This window comes from Emydura macquarii, unplaced genomic scaffold (assembly GCF_026122565.2).
Source record: "Emydura macquarii macquarii isolate MOO-44397 ecotype Brisbane River unplaced genomic scaffold, CSIRO-AGI_Emac_v2 contig_2768, whole genome shotgun sequence".
Classification (NCBI taxonomy): domain Eukaryota; kingdom Metazoa; phylum Chordata; order Testudines; family Chelidae; genus Emydura; species Emydura macquarii.
Window position 1 is genome coordinate 26,297,109 of NW_027132905.1, and position 18,471 is coordinate 26,315,579.

Below are 18,471 nucleotides of genomic sequence, written 5' to 3' on the forward strand. Positions count from 1 at the left end.
AAGTGCCCCAATGGGCCATGTGGGTAAAACCAGACAATCCCTGTGCCTTGAATGAACTCACACAGAAAAATGATCAAAGCCAAAACACTGCATCACCTGTGCGTGAACACTTCTGACAAAGAGATCCCTCTGTAGCTCACTTCACTCCTTATTTTGAAAGGAAATGTGCACGGTGCTGTCAAAAGACAAGCCTGGGAGCTTAAATACATAACTTTGATAGATACTAAAAATCATGGACTGAATAGAGATGCTGGATTTATGGTTTATTATAACAATCTATAACTATCCTACTCCTTCTCCATCGCTTTTCCCCCTTTTATCCTTTCCCCTATGACTGGAGGGGTGTTAATGGGCCACCTTGAATGATCCCTTGAAATATGTGTTAACTATTTATGCTAAACAATCTATTCCACCTTCTATTTAGCTGTGACACTCTGCGTATGTCTACACTGCAATTAGACACCTGCGGTTGGCCTGTGCCAGCTGACTTGGTCTCATGGGGCTTGTACTGTGGGGCTGTTTAATTGCAATGTAGGCTTCTGGGCATGGGCTGGAGCCCGGGCTCTAGGATCTGCAAAGTGGGAGGGTCCTAGAGGTCTGGATGCATCAGCTAGCATGGGCCAGCTACGGGTTTTTAATTGCAGTGTAGACAGACCTGAACAAGAACTCTATGTAGCTCGAAAGATTCTGTCTCTCACCAGCAGAAGTTGATCCAATAAAAAGATATTACCTCACCCACCTTCTCTCTCATGTTCAGGGTGGTCTGTATAGCACCTCCTAGAATTAGCCAGCTTTCATAGTGGGCATAAACTAGGAGCACGATTAAATTATAGGCAATTGGCCTGTTTACTGTTGTGTTGAATTTGCCGCTGAGTCTGTGACTGCAATGTGACTGGAGTCAGCAGCCTACCTAAAAAGAAAGGTAAGCCCTGGGTAGTGGGATGCTCCCCTGAGGGAAGTCTGATTTCTTTGGGGATTGATTGTATTAATTTAAAATGGCTGGGCCTTTTATAGTCAATGTACTGTTTGTGAAGTGTCCTGTGCAGTTAGGGAAATCAGTGGTTGTCTGCAAAAATATTTTCTTTAATTTTAAATAACCAAACAACAAAATTGCACAAAATTACAGATCAGTCAGCACCTACTGAAATTCTGGTCATCTGTTCAGTGTGAATGTCCCTACAGTTGTAGTGATAATGGCTTATAGTTCTAGTATATAAAGTCAAAGCAATGCTTTAGTGCTATCTGAAAAATTACATCTTTGAAGTCTGAAACCAAGAGTCATATGAAAATCTGGTGTTCCAACAGTACTTAATCCCTGCAATAAATTTTAGCCCCAGGAAGCAGAAATGAAAGCAGCAAAATCTGAGGGTTTACAAATTCTAACCTAAATTCCAAAATTGTATTCAAAGAGACAATGCCAATACAATCCTGAGCTATTGTTACCAATGATTAGATAACTGAGATGATAGCTATTGAGTTTCTTCCATTTCAGTGGAGACAAGTGTTGACTTTTTAGTGCCCCTTGGTATATGCCTAGTCACGGTGTACACCTACTTTCGAACAATGCTAGTTTTTCTCTCTTTTCATCCACTCTAAGCACTCACCAGTCATCACTCAACAGCACTTGACTGTTCTTGCAAGTAATTGGTAAAGTTAATTTCTTAGTCAAACAGCAAAAAGAATAGCAACTGCTGTAGTGGTGCTCTTTAGTGGTTCAGCATATCAAAAGCAGTAAAAGATGCTGGATTCGCACACGTGCCCTGTGTTGTTGTTTATGTTCAGTACTTAATGGTCTTCTGCAAAATGTGCATTTGGTCTCAGCACCTTAAAAGAAAACACTAGTGATCACCTTTCTCATTCTTCCATGAATTCGGACACCTTGTTAGATATGTAAGAAGAATGCAAATAGAAAAGAGGCAATGTTCAGCTAAAAATTAATCTATCACCATTCAGGTTAAGAGCAACATTCCCATTGTCTTAAATAGTGCAGCATTTGGTCCTGCAAATAGTATTGCAACTCCTTCCTAGACTGAAAAGGACTGTGCATTAATACTGCCAGGAAACTATCCTAATGATCAAATCGTCCAACATGCATAATCTCCTCAGAGTGACCACGGTTGATGACATCAGACCAGGCATTGTGAAGTTCCCAAATCTAGCTCCATCCTGCAAATACTGAATCTTTGGGGCTAGGTAGGCTCAGGGCTTGCGCTTCTTCACATGTCAATGGAGAGGTAAAGAGCATGGTGTGCTGCAGTGTTTTGGTCCATTCTACAGACATGGCTGAGGAGCCTGCAATGCCACTTTTGAATATAATGAGCAACTGAAGGAAGTTCCAGATTTCAATTTTCAAGGGGGAGGTGAAGAATTTAGGAGCGGCTGAGAGCTGAAGTGCTATAGAAAGATTATAATTAACTAACATAAGAACTAAGAATTAAGCATTTTCCTTCTAATTTGGTGGGTTGCCCTTCTTATGGAGTCTGAGCACTTTGTGCCCTTCTTTCATGTCCAAACTTAACTTCCTCACCCACAAAATATCAGGATTCACTTACTCTATAGGCTGGCATGTTCATAATTGTTAAGGACATATTCATGCATATTAATGACCATTAGCTTATTCTCACATCTGATATTTCTAGTCTACCTGGTTATTTTCATGTTCTTTGTGGTGTACCTGTTAAGTTTAAAAAGGGTATGAACTAGATAGGTAGCCATATATCTATGCCAAAGGTCTAACCTGCTTTAACTCATCCTCATTTATCTATGCCAAAAGTCATATATATGTTAACTTTATGCTTTAGCATCACTTATCTGGGCTAAAGGTCCCAAGTATATACGTGCTAACTTGCCTTAGTTCAAGGCCTGTAAATTCCTTGCATTACAGCCAAAAATACTCTATTACAAATCTATAAACCTACTACAATAAAACAAACAATCAAACCCATAAGAAAAGATATAATCAGGCTAGCCCTATGGGGTACAATCCTTGCTGCACACAACAGGTTGTGTAGAAATGTTGTAAAAGCATGTACTTTTGCACCAGTACCAGTGTGAATATAGTGCACCAGATTTAGCAGAATATCTGGAACACCAAATCCTTTCACTGTGAGCCAAAGTCCTGAAACTATTCTTTAATAGGTAAACTTTTTCTCCCTACAGTGGAATTTAAACTGAACATGGAGCATACCTGCTTTGTTTCACAAGAGCTCCATCTTTTGAGTCCGCTTGATTAAGTCATGCTGTAGCACTAATGAGGACTCTTGAGAATTATTTGGCTCTTATAAAACAAAATTGTGATCAATTAAGTGCAAATTAATTGGAACTAGCATATGCATCTGAAAGCAAATCCAGTTACAGAAAGCTGAAATAGGATGATCAACGACAGCAGTGCCTTTCTGAAGCGTTCCTGAAGGTTTGATTCAAAGCCTCACACAGCTTCCAGATGGAGTGTCAGAAGCAAAAATAATCATGTGGAAATTCAGAAAGTGTAAGCATGCATGCAGGCCAAAACTGCTGTCACAGCTGGAGCTGCTCCTTATAGAAGGGTTGACATAGGAAGGACCCACAGCAGAAGTCTCTAGTTATGGGTTGGTCTTTTCAGTCTTTCACAGCAGCACTTTGATCACAAAGGGGGCTAGTGGCTGGATGGGGTTTTATCAAGCCAGGATTGTTAATTTACCTTGAAAAAGGAAGTGATTAGAGGAGACTCTTAATAAAAGCATCTACAATTATGAAAGGTATAGTGAAAACTGACCAGTTCCTACATTTTTAAACTGAACTTTATATTTATTTAAGGAGGTGCTGGAGGAAAATAATGGCAGGTAAATATTTGAACAACAATAAAGGAAATAAATCCTCACACAATGTATTCTGCCTGTGGAATCAGTGCTATAGAAGGCATAGTTACATATTATACAGTGGTTGGAGTTGACAAAGAATGATTAATGATCAATATGTTTGAAGATGTGCAAACTACAATTAAGGCAATTAACTGTTTCAGGACATAAATTTATCATTTCAGAGGTCAGGAAAGAATTTATCTCCCAGGAATCACTATTGATAGAATATTAGATTTGACTGATCAATGATGATCGGGTCCTATGCTCCTATATTCCACTGTAAACTACCATTAGAAACTTGAACTTTGGAAAAATATTGCCCCCCTCCCCCGTGTTAGCCCATCCCTTCTACTAACTACCATGGTATTCTACAGGAACAGTCTAAAATTATAATCTAATAGTGCCCTGCAGTCTTTGGGGCTGGTTTGATATGATAACGTAACATTTTAATAAGGGATGAATACATCATCTTCAGTGCATCATCTTCTATTCTGGGTTCAAATCTACCACTAATTGACATTGCAGGTAGTTCATACTTGGAAACAAAGTCAAATCTGTTTTCTCCAGATTAGCCTTTAAGTACTGAAATTCTAAAAACTTTTCAATCTGGCCTTAAATCAGGTAGTCAAATGACTAAGCCACAGCATGTGTGAGCAAATGCTAGGTGTGTTGAGGGGAAAGGGTTTGAGTGTGCCAATGGATGTGTGTGTAAAATCACAGGTACAGTTTTAGAGGCCATCTTGCACACTTTTGCCTTCACTGTCATAAGGTGCCCACTAGTAAATTTCTCCTTTGAATCATTGTTTATCAGCACAGATGGGCTGATTTTCAAACCTGGTTTTCAGATGTAGATGGGCATATGGATTTGGGGTTCGGATTGAGACCCCTCCATTTATGTTGCAGAACAGGAAAATATGAGAGCGATGGAGAATTTGTGCTCCAACCAAATATTTAGGTCACTTCAAGTGACTTCTAGAGTTTTGAAATGGCACAGAAATAGAGAAAAGAAACATAAAACAGCCTGCTTCAAAAGAACGCATAAGTCGCTGTTTTATTAGGAGCTTCTTTTAGCACTTAGAAGATGCTGGTCCAACTGGGAAATCTGCCATAAAGTTGCTATACTTAGCAATCATCATTCAATCTCTACAAAAAGGAAAAAAAACAAGGCCCTGATCCTGCAGACACGGAATTAAGATACAAGATGGGTTTTTATTCTTTGCTGGAAGCCTAATTCTGTAAGATGCTGAACACTCCTGTTAGGGGCTCTCAGGAGTGAGATCTTCTGTTGAGTTTGAGGGTTGATTTTGTGGCACTCGAGCTAGAGTATGGAGAGGACAAATATTATGACATGCAGGCACAATTAAATATGAATTCAGGGTCATTAAAAGTCTGGTTTCTCTTTTTTTATTTTATTTTTTAAAATTTGTCCTAAATTAGTGACATCCAGATAGTGGGTGGACCAGTTTTAAATTTCTTTATCTACAGGAGGATGATCCAATATAAATCTCCTTTTTTCTCCCCTTTGACAGTATCTTCTGTGGTTTGCACAAGGCAAGGCGATTTGAGCTGATTAATTCAGTCCACTTATTCAGATGCCCTCTTTTTGATTTGTACATGCACATTGTTAGCATATGCTGTTAGCAAATGGGAGCTTTTACAATTCTCCTTTTTATGCATTTTCTATCCTTCGTATTCTGTGCATTGAGCAGGAATGTTATGTCAAAGAACTTTCTGTTCCTTAAAGATAGCTAAAGAAATCAAAGATAAGTAAATCATGGGCCTGAATATCCCACCCAACTTTTTGTGGTTCCAGTCAAGATGAATTTGATCCCAGATCTATTAATATTACCCATCCCTAATTAGGCACTCTGTTATGCTACTTGAGAATGCCTCTGGCAGTATTTGAGAGTTAGCCATCCTGGATGGACTTACATATAGGAATGTGCTCATAAATGAATAATGTGTTTCCTTTTGAGCCTGAAGATCAGTGTTGGATGAAAACACAATGGGTTTTTCCATTATGTGGAACCCAGCCAAGCTTTGTCCATAGACCAGGTTGACCTGAACATTTCTGTGAGGGCCTGCAAAACAATTTTCATAGCTCCAAACTTAACTGACTCTCTTAAGGTTGACTGGGCCACGATGTAAAGTCCCTCACCAACTGCCTAGAGCCCCGCTGCTGTTCCTTATAGTCTTGGTGACTGGTTTGTTTCCCAGGTTGTCATCATGCAAAAAAGGGCTAGAAAAAAATTTTAATTGAAAATTGAGGTGTCATTTCTAGCTCCCCTGAATCAGGTGACTTATGGCATTGAGCTTTGCAGGGCCTGGAGTCTGGCTCTGTCTACAGAATCAAACTTTTCAAGAAAAAACAGGTGTGATCCTTCAATGGTTACAATGGTGGGGTTGGGTGCCCAAGGAATTCAGAAACGTGCCCTTTGTTAGGACAATAGCCAAGTGGAATAGTGTCACCATAACCCGAGATCACCCACTCATAGCCACCTTCTCAACTGGTCTAGCTGGGCCTCAGTTCTTCATCTGTAAAATGGGGATTGATATTTCTTTACTCCCACTCTTTATCTTGTCTATTTAGACTGAAAATTCTTTCATGACATTTGCTGGCTTTGTATTTATAGTGCCTGCCTGAACTTGATGATTGTACCTTCCAGGCACGACTGTAAAATAAAAATAAGCAGCCCTTATTATAAGGGGAGGAGATTACCTCTTCATCAAGGTAGAAAGATTTTAGTATACATTGTACTATAATCAAGGTGGAATGCTTCACTCTTGTTGAGTTGACAAATGTGGGTTCAAGCCATAAATGTTTCATAACTTCATGATGGATATTGCTAACTTCAGCATAGTAAGGCTAACCTTATCTTATCTAGCAAAGTTACTTATTGTCATTGTATCTGAGCACCTCACAATCTGTATTGTATTCATCCTCACAACCCCCTTATGATATCAGGAAGTATTAAACCCATTGAACAGATGGGGAGCTGAAGGAAAGAGAAGATAATGGGCTTGCCCAAGGTCACCCAGGAGGCGTCTGGCATGGAGCAGGGTCTTGAACCCGGGTTGTAATAATATGTAATATGTAATTACTGTTTCTACATGCTCACCTGTTATTTCGAATTTGATAAACACTTGCCTTTCTGTCACTGAGGAGTCTGTAAATGATGTACATGAGTTGAGTCAGTTCCCATTTTCAGATCTATTTGTGAGGTGTTCGTGGAAATCAATGGGGCAAGTTCTCTGCTGACTTCCATGGGATTGTGTGTCATGTAGGTCAGTGCAGAATTTGATCCTCTGAGATTTGTGTGTGCAGATGCAAGGGCAGAACTGGGTTCTTACTATGAGATGTGGGCAATTGTTTACTTTGTCTTTTTCATATCTAAAATGTTACCTTCTGCCTCATCAAATCAGGTTAGCAACACAGACAATTGCATTATTGTTATCCAATATTTTCAGAAGAGCCATTTCAAAATTGGTTTAACAGCAAGCATTGTGGGAAAGAACATGAACCAGGAAACATTTGAAATGTCTGGAAAATTGGATCACTAAATCATGGTGTAAAGTGCCATTGAATCTCACTGACGTACTTAGGTAGTAATTTAACTGCTAAAATGCAATACATTTCACTTCAAAATGCAAAGAATTGCTAACTGTATTTTATGTGAACATAAAAAGTGTTGTTATTGAATTCCAGAACTTTTTATTGGGCCACAAGCTGGGTGAGCTTTTTTTAAATAAACTTCTTTAAAAGTGTCAGGCTATAATGGCAGGAAACAGGCTTTGAAGTTCACAGTCCATTAAGATGAAAGGGGAAGATTGTTCTGTCTTTCTGCAGAGGAAGCAGAATAGCAGTGCATTGACTTAAAGGCGACTGAAGTAAGAGTGAAAGATGTCTTCACAACCGAGAAACTAGAAACTTTCCTCTTATTTTCTATGTTAGTTTTAACAGGGCACCCAAAAAAACCCTGCAGCCTATATAAATTGTCTCAAAACTCAGTCCAGCTTTGGAAAGCTGTCTCAAGTTTGAATATGCATCCAATCCCTGAACCAAGAAAAACATACATATTTTCAGGTTTCATCCTGAAAGTAGTTTGCATTACCCAAATCCAAAACGGTGCTATGATACTGGAGTAAATATAAAATCTTACTAGGACCTAGACAAGTGAATTGTATGAAGTCAAGAAAAAAGATACAGATTTAACTGTGGTTTATTGTGTAAGTAGGACAAATAATTCTTTCTACAATTCAGTTGTAGAAACGTACGGAATCCCATAGATTTGTAACTTTGGTTAGTTCACAGAGCACTGTTACCCATATTAGAAAACAGCAGCACTAACTGCAGAAGTTAGAGAGGTTGTGGCCTGAACATAGAACAGAAGTCAGAACCACTTGTATTCTCATCCTGGCTCTGACAAAATTCTATGGGTGTGACCCAGTTCCCACGGAAGTTGATGGAATGATTCTCAGTGAAGTAGCCTTGGGTGAATGTTACCTAACCTTTCTGGGGCTAATAGTGATTACTATTTATAAGTACTATTTATAAGCACCATTCAAGTCTAATATCACTTACCACCAGGGTTCCATTGAAGGTTAAAGAGTTAATGTTTATGTAGAACATTGCAGATGAAAAGCGTGAAATATACTTGGTATTAATTTTGTTTATTATTTTATTATCTGAAGGCCTTAGGTGGCAAAAGGCATGAGTCAATTTTTCAGATTGTCCTACAAAATGGAGATTGAAGTGTGGAGTTTTTACTTTGTTTTCTTTTAAATTGTGAGCCAAGCTGATGGGATCTAGAGAATTCTAGTCTTAAACATTTTAATTTCTTCAGTTGCACAAACCATGCATACAGTATGTTGCAGGAACAGGAATATAATTGTGTAATTGCTCTCTTTGGGCATGTAGTGTTTTGCAAATGGTTACAGGGTTTTTCTTGGTTTTCCAACAGGAATGTCCTAGTGGGGTTGTTAATGAAGAGACGTTCAAACAGATCTATGCACAGTTTTTTCCACATGGAGGTGAGCAAAAAATTCTTTGTGATTATCAGACTTATTGTAGGATGTCAACATTCATAAATGCCATTTTGCAGCAAATCTATTTCAGTTAATGCATACTGTAACTTTGAATTGATTTTTGAGTGTTACTGAGTTTTTTAAATATAAAAATACAAATGAACAATGAGAAAATAAATATAGGCCCCCTAGTATACCTACTGCACAGAAACACAGGTAAACCAGCGCTAGCGAGCATTACCAGTGGTCAACCTCCTTTTTTAAGATGAACACTGCTACTGTGGTTCGGGCATTGGACCGGGAGTCAGAAACCTTGCTCTGCCTCCCAGCTGTTGTGTCACCTTGAACAAGTTATTTCCCTTTTCTGTGCCTTTTTCCCTTCCCACACATAATCTCTCTGCTCTGCATAGAATATCAACTCTTTAAGACACAGACTGTCTCTTACAGTTGTCTGTACAGCACTTAGCACCTAGCACAGTGGGATCTCAATTCTGATTTGCATCTAGGTACTACTGTAATGGAAACTGTGATGGGATATACAAACCCCACACTGGGCCCAACAGAGGTTAAAAGGCAATATTGAACCCATACCATCAGACCTGCCAAGTGGCTGCTGACTGGAGGGGCGGGTTAAAAGGGAGCTCAGAAGCCCAGGACCCAGGCAAAGGATGGTGGACAGGCTAAAGGAGAGAGGAATCTTTCTCCAGGAAGCCACACAGAAGACTGAGCCTGCGTAAGGTCCTTGAGCAGAGCCTTCTTTACCCATCCACTCCTTGGAGAACCTTCAGAGCCCTGCTTTTTTGGACTCTATTGTTGTAAGGGGATTGCCTTTTTGAACTTTGGGGGCTGTGCCCCAAACTGAAGGACTCTATAAGTAGGAAGCAGCCCAGGGAAGTGACTTAAACTCACTGCAGGGAGGACCCTGCCGGTGTCGCTTTCCACTAGGCTGCCCAGTCCTCCAAGATCCCTGCCATGCAAACGATACCAGAGACTATTTAAAGACCTCTTCAAGTTCCTAGTGCCATACAGTTTGATATGGACAGACCAACCTAAATTGCATAATCAACGTTTGCTGGTTCCGTGGGTGATCAAATATTCAAGACAGATTACACTGAATATAATAGTGTAATACATGTTGCCTTTTAAACTCATACATAGAACATAAAGCTTCCTTGGCCTTTTCAGTAATAACAGGAATCTGACCATTCTTACTCATAGGTTTTGATACAATCACTCTTTCACATTTGAAAGTCAATGTTTTATAACTCTAAATATTTTTAACAAGAGATGCACTGCAAAAATATTTTAAGCTACCTTCAATTTAACTAAACACATGCTGTCCTGCAGGGGCACCACAAAGGGGAAGGGGCAAAGATTTCCCCTACCCCTATCCCAACGCATTCGATAATTGCTTCCCCCGCAGCTGGTGTGAGGACAGATGCTGCTACAGGACTCCTGCACACTGCCCATGGGGGAGGGTGAATGCCGAGGACTTGGAGCTGACCCTGGGGGTGTTGTGGCAGAGAAGGGTGCTAAGGACCTGGCTTTGAGGGTGCTGGTTTCGGGGAGCAGTGGGTGGTGGTCCAGGGATTGGTTTTGCCTCTCCCAGGCTTTTTTCACTGCACAGTCTGCAGGACCCATCCAGGAACCCAACTCCACTGCGGTCTCCTAGCAATGGGGCAGGACTAGGTGTCAGTGCAGAGCGAAGGGCCCGGCCTGACCATCAGGGGGCCCTAGCATAGAGTTGAGGGATGATGAAGAAGAGCACCAGCCCCAACCAACAATTCATAGAATATTAGGGTTTTAAGGAACCTCAGGAGGTCATGTAGTCCAACCCCCTGCTCAAAGCGGGACCCACCTCAACTAAATCATCCCAGCCAGGGCTTTGTCAAGCCAGGCCTTAAAAACCTCTAAGGATTGAGATTCCACCACCTCCCTAGTGAATTTTTTCCTAATATCCAATCTAAATGTCCCCACTACAACTTGAGACCATTGCTCCTCATTCTGTCACCTGCCACCACTGAGAACAGTCTAGCTCCATCCTTCCTAGAGGCCCCTTCAGATAATTGAAGACTGCTATCAAATCCCCCTCACTCTTCTCTTCTGCAGACTAAACAAGCCCAGTTCCCTCGGCCTCTCCTCATAAGTCACGTGTTCCAGTCCCCTAATAATTTTCATTGCCCTCCACTGGACTCTATCAAACTTGTCCACATCCTTCCTGTAGTGGGGGGCCCAAAACTGGACACAATACTCCAGATGTGGCCTCTCCAGTGCTGAATAAAAGGGAATAATCACTTCCCTTGCTCTGCTGGCAATGCTCCTACTAATGTAGCCCAATATTCCATTAGCCTTCTTGGCAACAAGGGCACATTGTTGACTCATATCCAGCTTCTTGTCCACTGTAACCTCCAGGTCCTTTTCTGCAGAACTGCTACTTATCCAGTTGGGTCCGACTCTGTATCAGTGTATGGGATTCTTCCATCCTAAATGCAGGACTCTGCACTTGTCCTTGTTGAACCTCATCAGATTTCTTTTGGCCCAATCCTCCAATTTGTCCAGGTCACTCTGTGTCCTATCCCTACCCTCCAGCGTATCTACTACTTCCCCCAGCTTAGTGTCATCCACAAACTTGCTGAGGGTGCAATCCACCCCATCCTCCAGATCATTCATGAAGATGTTGAACAAAACCGGCCCTAGCACCAACCCCTAGGGCACTCAGCTTGATACCAGTTGCCAACTAGACATCGAGCTCTTGATCATTACCCGTTGAGCCCAATGATTCAGCCAGCTTTCTATCCACTTTATAGTCCATTCATCCAACCCATACGTCTTTAACTTGCTGGCAAAAATACTGTGGGAGACCCAATCAAAAGCTTTGCTAAAGTCAAGGTAATTCAGCTTCATGACTCAGGATCAGAACTGGTAAGGCCTGTCCCCTAACCCCTTGAATAGGGTTGTCAGGTGTCTGGTTTTCGACTGGAACATCCAGTCGAAAAGGGAACCTGACAGTGACGGGTCAGCTAAAAGTCCGGTTGCCTGAAGTAACCAGCTTCAGCCATGGGGGGCAGAAAGAGCAGCACCTGCTGCTGGAGCCTGGAGGAGCTGCAACCTTCTCAGCTTAGCAGCAGCAACTGGCTGGCTCCCGGACAGGGCTCCAAACTAAGCTACTGGCATCAGCGCTGCTGTCTGGTGGGTGGGAGAGATTCTGTCTGCCCCCACACTCTGCCCCGCTGTGCCCCAATTTCCCCACCGTGGCCCTCACTCCAGGAACCAACCCCCCTCTCCGCCCCAGCCCTTCACTCTGGGGACTGACCCCTGCCATGCTGTGCTGTACCTGATTGGACAGGTGGGTGGGCGGGCAGGCAGGCAGGCAGGCTCTGCATCAGCTCCTCCCAGCCTGGATCAGCAGGAGGCAGGTGAGTCCCAGGGGGGAAGTGAGCGATGGGGGTGGGTGGAGAGTGAGCAACAAGGGGAACAGGCAGGACAGGGGTGGGGCCTCAGTAAGGGGTGGGGCAAGGTGTTTGGTTTTTGGTTTTCAGCAGTTAGAAAGTTGACAAGCCTACCCTTCAATCACCCAACTCTAGACCCTCCTCTGCCCCCAACCAGGGTGTCTACCCCAATCTCCTCTCTCCACCAGTGATACTATTTGGTAGAATTTTGGGAAATGTTCAGTAAATTTCTTAGACTTCCCCCTCCCTGCTTGAGACCCCAAGTGGTGCGCCTGCTGTTCTGTAGGATTCATCCAAAGCCGTTGGTCAGGGAATGATATTAGAATGTTAGTAGAAGTAGATTTCCTTCTCCTCATTGGATGTGTATGTAAGTGTGCATGTTTGTGTTTCAGAATATCAATAGCACAGCAGAAACAAATTTTACAACAATATATATGTCTATATGTGCATTATGTATGGATGTGTGTTAATTAATATATATATATATATATATATATATATATATATATATATATACACACACACACTGTCTGTATGTGCATTGCATTCTTTTCAGGATTACAGAATATTTGAGTTTAATAGATATATTTCAATGAGATGTTCTAGTAGTTGAAAAACTCATCTATGTGCCCAGCTCCTTTACAGACTTATAATATCAGTGTCTTGGAGGTGGCATACTGAAATCTGCTTCATCATTTGTTCTTTCTACTAAGGTTAATTCAAGCTTGCTGTTATGGTTTTATGCAATGGCCCATTCCCATGATACATGATTCTCTACTAGAGTTATGTGTGGGAAGACTTCTTTTGCACACTTTAGTAACAATAAGTTAGCATTAGGGTTAAACTTGAGTTTTTACATTGTCCCTATTTTTCCTCTCACTTGATTTTCAGAGTGTTTCATTTCACAGTCCCATACAGTGTGATGTTTCAGATTTATCTTATTTTTTACAACTCTTTACATATGAAATTGTATGTGCTGAGTGTAATAAAACTTCTGTGAATTACAAACGTTTTGCACTTGTGCAATTTTATTATCTCGTGCTAATCTCTGTGTAATTAAATAATAAAAGTTTCTATTCTTCACAAGATTTCATGTATACTCTTTGCCATCTGTCGAACATGCTGGTGGTCAAGTATTTCTTGATGTATGTTATGCCGCTGAAACATAAACTTTTAGTTTAATATTGTGTAATATGGTCTTTTCATCAGGGTACATTACTAATAATTCTTTTCTTCTTATGGAGGTATTTACTAGTACAACTTTTAGCTTAAAGATGCAGCAGCCAATTTTGTATTTCACTCTTACTTGTTTTATTTGTTTATTTGTTGGTAGTAACTGAGTGTTGCTTTAGAAATTGTAACACCATTTTAATTCCAAATGGTTCTATCTTCTAAAGGTGTGCTGTAGAAATCTTGGAAGGAAATATAAATCACCTCTCAAAGTAGAGCAGAAGCAAATGAAGGTCTTAATGTCATATGTCTCTTTCATTTTTCTTCATATTGTTATGGTTTCTGGTATTAAAAGAAATAATAGGCCCTTCATCTGGCCTTAGAATCTGTTCTTGCTTTAGATATAAAAACTTCTAAAATCATCTTTAACAATGTTTAAGGTCCAACAGGATTATAAAATATTTCACTTGATTGTTCTATAACAAAATAATCTACAATACAGGTATATTTGGTGCTTCTTTGGTGCTCTAATGTTGTAGAAAAAATGGAGATTGTAGCCTTTCCACCAGCTCCTTCTACCTGGACCAATTACTGCAGTGCAAGCTCTATGGTAGCCCTCCGGGACTCAGGATTTCAATAAAATCTGTTCAGCTTTTTAACCTTTATTTTACTCCTTTAAATGAAACTCAGGTGACTAGTGTCAAAACACTCAATAAACAGGACAAAATCAGAGTCCAGATGTCTCTGTTATTTTTCTTTTCTAGCCGACGACCTGTTCTGTTGTATGGTCAAATGGGCCTTCATTAGAGTTGGGGTTTACTGGTTTAGCGAACAACCAGATTAGAAATAAAGGACGTGTGGATCATATAACCAACTGGTTATATGCACTACTCAGCAATCTCTGAGCTGGTGGAATATTCTTGTTTTCATAATTCCTTTCTAGCCATAACCCAGTGAAGTCTAGCTCTGAAATATTCCTATCAGATATATAGCCTTTTAGAGTATTGCAATCCTAGAATACCTCCAGTGCATTTTACATTTAGAAAAAGATGGATGTGAAGGGAACATATGGGCTGAAATTTCTCTGTCTTTGTTGCCATGTTTGAATTGCACCATGGGCTTAATTTTCCTTTCACCCCAGACAGTGATTCTTCTTTGCTTATTTTCCCAGCCTACAGCTCAGCCCCAAGATCTAGACATTGCCGTATTCATAAATTCTTGTCTATTTCAAAAGCCTTTTTCAAGTACTTTTAATGAGTTCTGAGTTGAATTCTTCAGTTCTTTATACCAGTTTACAGAAAGAATTTCGAAAGAAGCCACAATGATTACTGGAACAAAATGAGGCCATGAATGTTGTGTATAGTCATTAGTGAATGTGTGTCCATAATAAGCTTCAAGATAATCAATGCTTTTCCATTTTTTAGATGCTAGCATGTATGCCCATTATCTTTTCAACGCATTTGACACTGCACAGAATGGATCAGTGAAGTTTGAGGTAATTAACTTGCATCATATTTTGGTCATCTTTCTCAGACAGTCTTAGTAATTTTTCATCTTCCACACCCACTCTTTACTTTGAACTATTAGTACTCTCTGAATGAATTGTTGCAGTCTTTAGACAAAAATCAATGAGATATTTAATTCGATTAACACACGATTAATACACAATGGAGGCTGTTTCTGCAGGTGGCATTGCATTTTCTCTCTATCTAAAAGACCTCGTGTTAATGCTGTCAGCACCACAGGAAAAGTTAGTTGTCAGAGGTGGAGAAGAGAGCAGAGTGAAGAGATTTGACAGCAGAATCAGTGTAGGGGAGGGAAGAGAGTGGGGAGGAGGGTGCTGAGTGGTAGAGGTCAGTGGCATGGATGGAACAAAAGGGCCTGCCTTGCTTGTGACTTGTATAGTGGTTGAGGATACTGCTGAACATGCAGATGTAGGTTAGAATTAGATGTATTGTCTTCTGGATTTCTTTTTTTAAAATAACCTTATTATACAACTAACTCAGGGAGCAACCATCTTCAGGCCCCTGGCTGCTTAAGGAAAACATCCATTCATTAACCAAAAGTTGGTCTGGTGCTCTAGCTACAAAAATCTATCATTAAAATCCACCCTTCTGAGTATACAAGGGTTTGTGGCAAATGAGCATGAAGTAATAGATCTGAGCAGGAAGGATTTAGGAGATTGGAACAAAGTTCATTGTGTGTCCCAGGATAAAGCCAGATACCATGCTCTCCTACCATATGGCCAAGAATATTAGTGAGTTCTAGAAGGGACAGAGATATGTTGAGCCAGTTATTAAATGTGCGGTGGAAAAGGTAGAACAAGAATAGAGTGGTTCTCTGTGACAACACCTGTTGCAGAAATAATGTGGACTATGTACTATTAGCAGTCAAGTTATTCATATGCCAAAAACTATATTAATATCCGAGTTGTCGTCTGAGCATGTCCAGTATGAACTAGATGTTTCTAGAAACCTAAATAGACTCAGACTGAACTAAGTGCTTAGATAGTTAATGATAAGCCTTCCCTATTTTGAATGCTTATGAAATATTAGTTTGTCCCCATTTATTCCTAAAGCTTTTCCTAAAGCTCAGCAAATCTTAATTCCTCCTTGAGCCCAAAGAGTGAAGTTTCTTGTGGACTGCTGGTGCAATGTCAAGCCCCTGAGTGGGTCATTGGCAGCGGCCATCAAACTTGGGCCCTCTAGATCTTAAAGCAAGGGCCTCTACAGCATGAGCTAAAAAAAAACCTTATTCTGTTAAACGGCACTGAAGCAGTTCCTTCAACTTCTCTATGTGGCCCAGTCACTTCTAGAGTTTGGGGGATAGGGAGGACAGAACCCTTATACATTTAGGGGAAGGAGTGGCTAAAGAGTTTTATGGTGACAATATTCTCCAAACACGAAGTAAAGATGTTTTAAGAAGTTACTTAAAAAAAAAAAAGCTTAAAATAACTTATTTCTTCTCCATTGAACCAGGATTTTGTGATGGCACTATCAACTTTGTTGAGAGGAACAGTTCATGAAAAGCTAAGATGGACATTTAATCTATATGACATAAATAAAGATGGCTATATAAATAAGGAGGTAAGGCTTTTTATGATATTAACATCTGTTTAATCTCTAAAAAGGACTGACTGGCTCATGTTGCACAGCATAATTCATTTTTAATGTAGCTAATTAAGTGCCAATCAGCACTGTGTTTGAACATTTCCATTAATTGGTATTCAAGGAAAAGTGCACAGTTATTTTATATTGCATATATTTTCCTGTGATATGTTGTGTCTAAAAAAAAATTCTTTAGCCAGGAGCAAATTCTGTATTCATAAAGATATCTGTTGATTCACAAAGGTAATTCTCGGGATAGATATCAGATTACTGGTTTGAGAATGAGTATGCTAATGCCTATAAGTCCCTGAACATGCCGTATGTGAGGTAGATATTTTCTGAAGCCTTGATATACTCAGACAAAGCTCAGTGTTTGCACATTTAATAAAACACACAGTGCTTTCTGTCCTCACAAGTTTGACCTCCAAATGTTTTACTAGATCTGCAACAAAATATTCTCCTGGAAATGTGCGTTAAACAGTGGTGCTGAATTCTTCCATCCAATGCAGGCACACTGCTTCTAATGGCAGTCATATACATGTGGAATTGAAGAAGGCTGGTTTAATGGTTAAAGCACATGACTGGGTGTCAATTGACCTGGGTTTAATTCTTGCCTCTGTCTCAAGGTTCCTGGGTAACCTTAGGCAAGTCAAGGTAGATCCCAGTTTTAAAAGGGGCTTTAAGGAATCTCTTTACACCAAGAAAATACAGACAGAAATAATGTCACTTAGATGTCTATTTACCTGAATGTGTGGGCACAATCAAATGATTAGCCATCCAGGTTACATTAATTTACAAAAACAGAGAGCAGACTGCTAACATCTGTCTCTCAATTTTAATTTCTTCAGTTTCCTTATTTGAATATCGGAGCTGATGTTGTGGCAGCTGCCACCAGATGGCACTGTTACACAAAGTCTTTCAAATTTTTCTTTGTGCGAGTAAGTTTTTAGTCTTGGTCTTGAAGTTTCTTTATCCTGATAAGGTATCTGTGGGAGAGCTGTGTGAAATAGCAGGGGTGTTTGCTCTTGCCTTACTCTCCTTAACTAGTCAACTTCTGGAAGTCAGATGTTGGTGTTTGACTGAAATCCCTGAAAGAGGGGTTTACCTGAGTGCCATTTGTGAGCACATCTGTTCCAGAACTGGTGTCTATGGTATATAAATAAAATAAGTTACACTAAGAATATACTCAGACTCCATGTAACTGGTTTCTCCTCCAGTAGAAAGGTGACATACAGGGTCTTGACATCTACTATCACTCACTCAGGGGTGACAATGCTTCCTTCTCCAAAGTGTTATTGGGCTTAATCCAATAAAGCCAGAATATGCCTCATTTACCCAGGCGGAGTAGCATGTTGCTGCACCAAATTGATTTCAATAGGGCAGCCCACAGAATAGGGGACTACTCCATGTAAGGATGGCAAATTCTAGCTCTTCCTATCTAAAGAAAGATTTTGACATCCTTGGATTTCAAACCTTTGGCACTAGGCAATTGCAGATGTGAAAGACAAACTTGGCCCATAGATTGTATCGGAGACAGGCATTGAGTTGAACCAGAGAGGAAGTTAATGGTGTGAGATGCTTGTTGAGAGTAATCAAAGAACCCACAAGTGACACCAGCATGTTTTCAAGCAGTTCTAACCTAATACAAGGAATGGAGTTAATCTGTAGTGCAGTTAAGACTTGCACAGTTCTTGGGGGTCATGATGAGAACAAACTCCCCACGATCCTTGTCCTCCCTTGGGCAAGGAAACAGTCCTAGTAACAACTGGATTGAAAACCTTTTGTCCAACACAGTGCAGGCAGACTGAATACGTACATGAACATTATATTTAGTCTGGGGTTTTCAAAGGAACCAATGGGTACCCAACTCCATTAACTTTC

The 18,471-nt window shown here is 40.4% G+C and overlaps 1 protein-coding gene across 3 annotated transcripts in view; it reads left to right on the top strand.

Moving 5' to 3' along the window:
- Positions 1-18,471, top strand: part of KCNIP1 (potassium voltage-gated channel interacting protein 1) — a 454,198-nt gene that overhangs the window by 425,816 nt on the left and 9,911 nt on the right. For all 3 annotated transcript variants that reach the window (XM_067567451.1, XM_067567452.1, XM_067567453.1), the window contains 3 exons: positions 8,801-8,870; positions 14,908-14,978; positions 16,462-16,569. In XM_067567451.1, the coding sequence (XP_067423552.1) occupies positions 8,801-8,870; positions 14,908-14,978; positions 16,462-16,569 (249 nt within the window). The remainder of the gene's footprint in view (positions 1-8,800; positions 8,871-14,907; positions 14,979-16,461; positions 16,570-18,471) is intronic.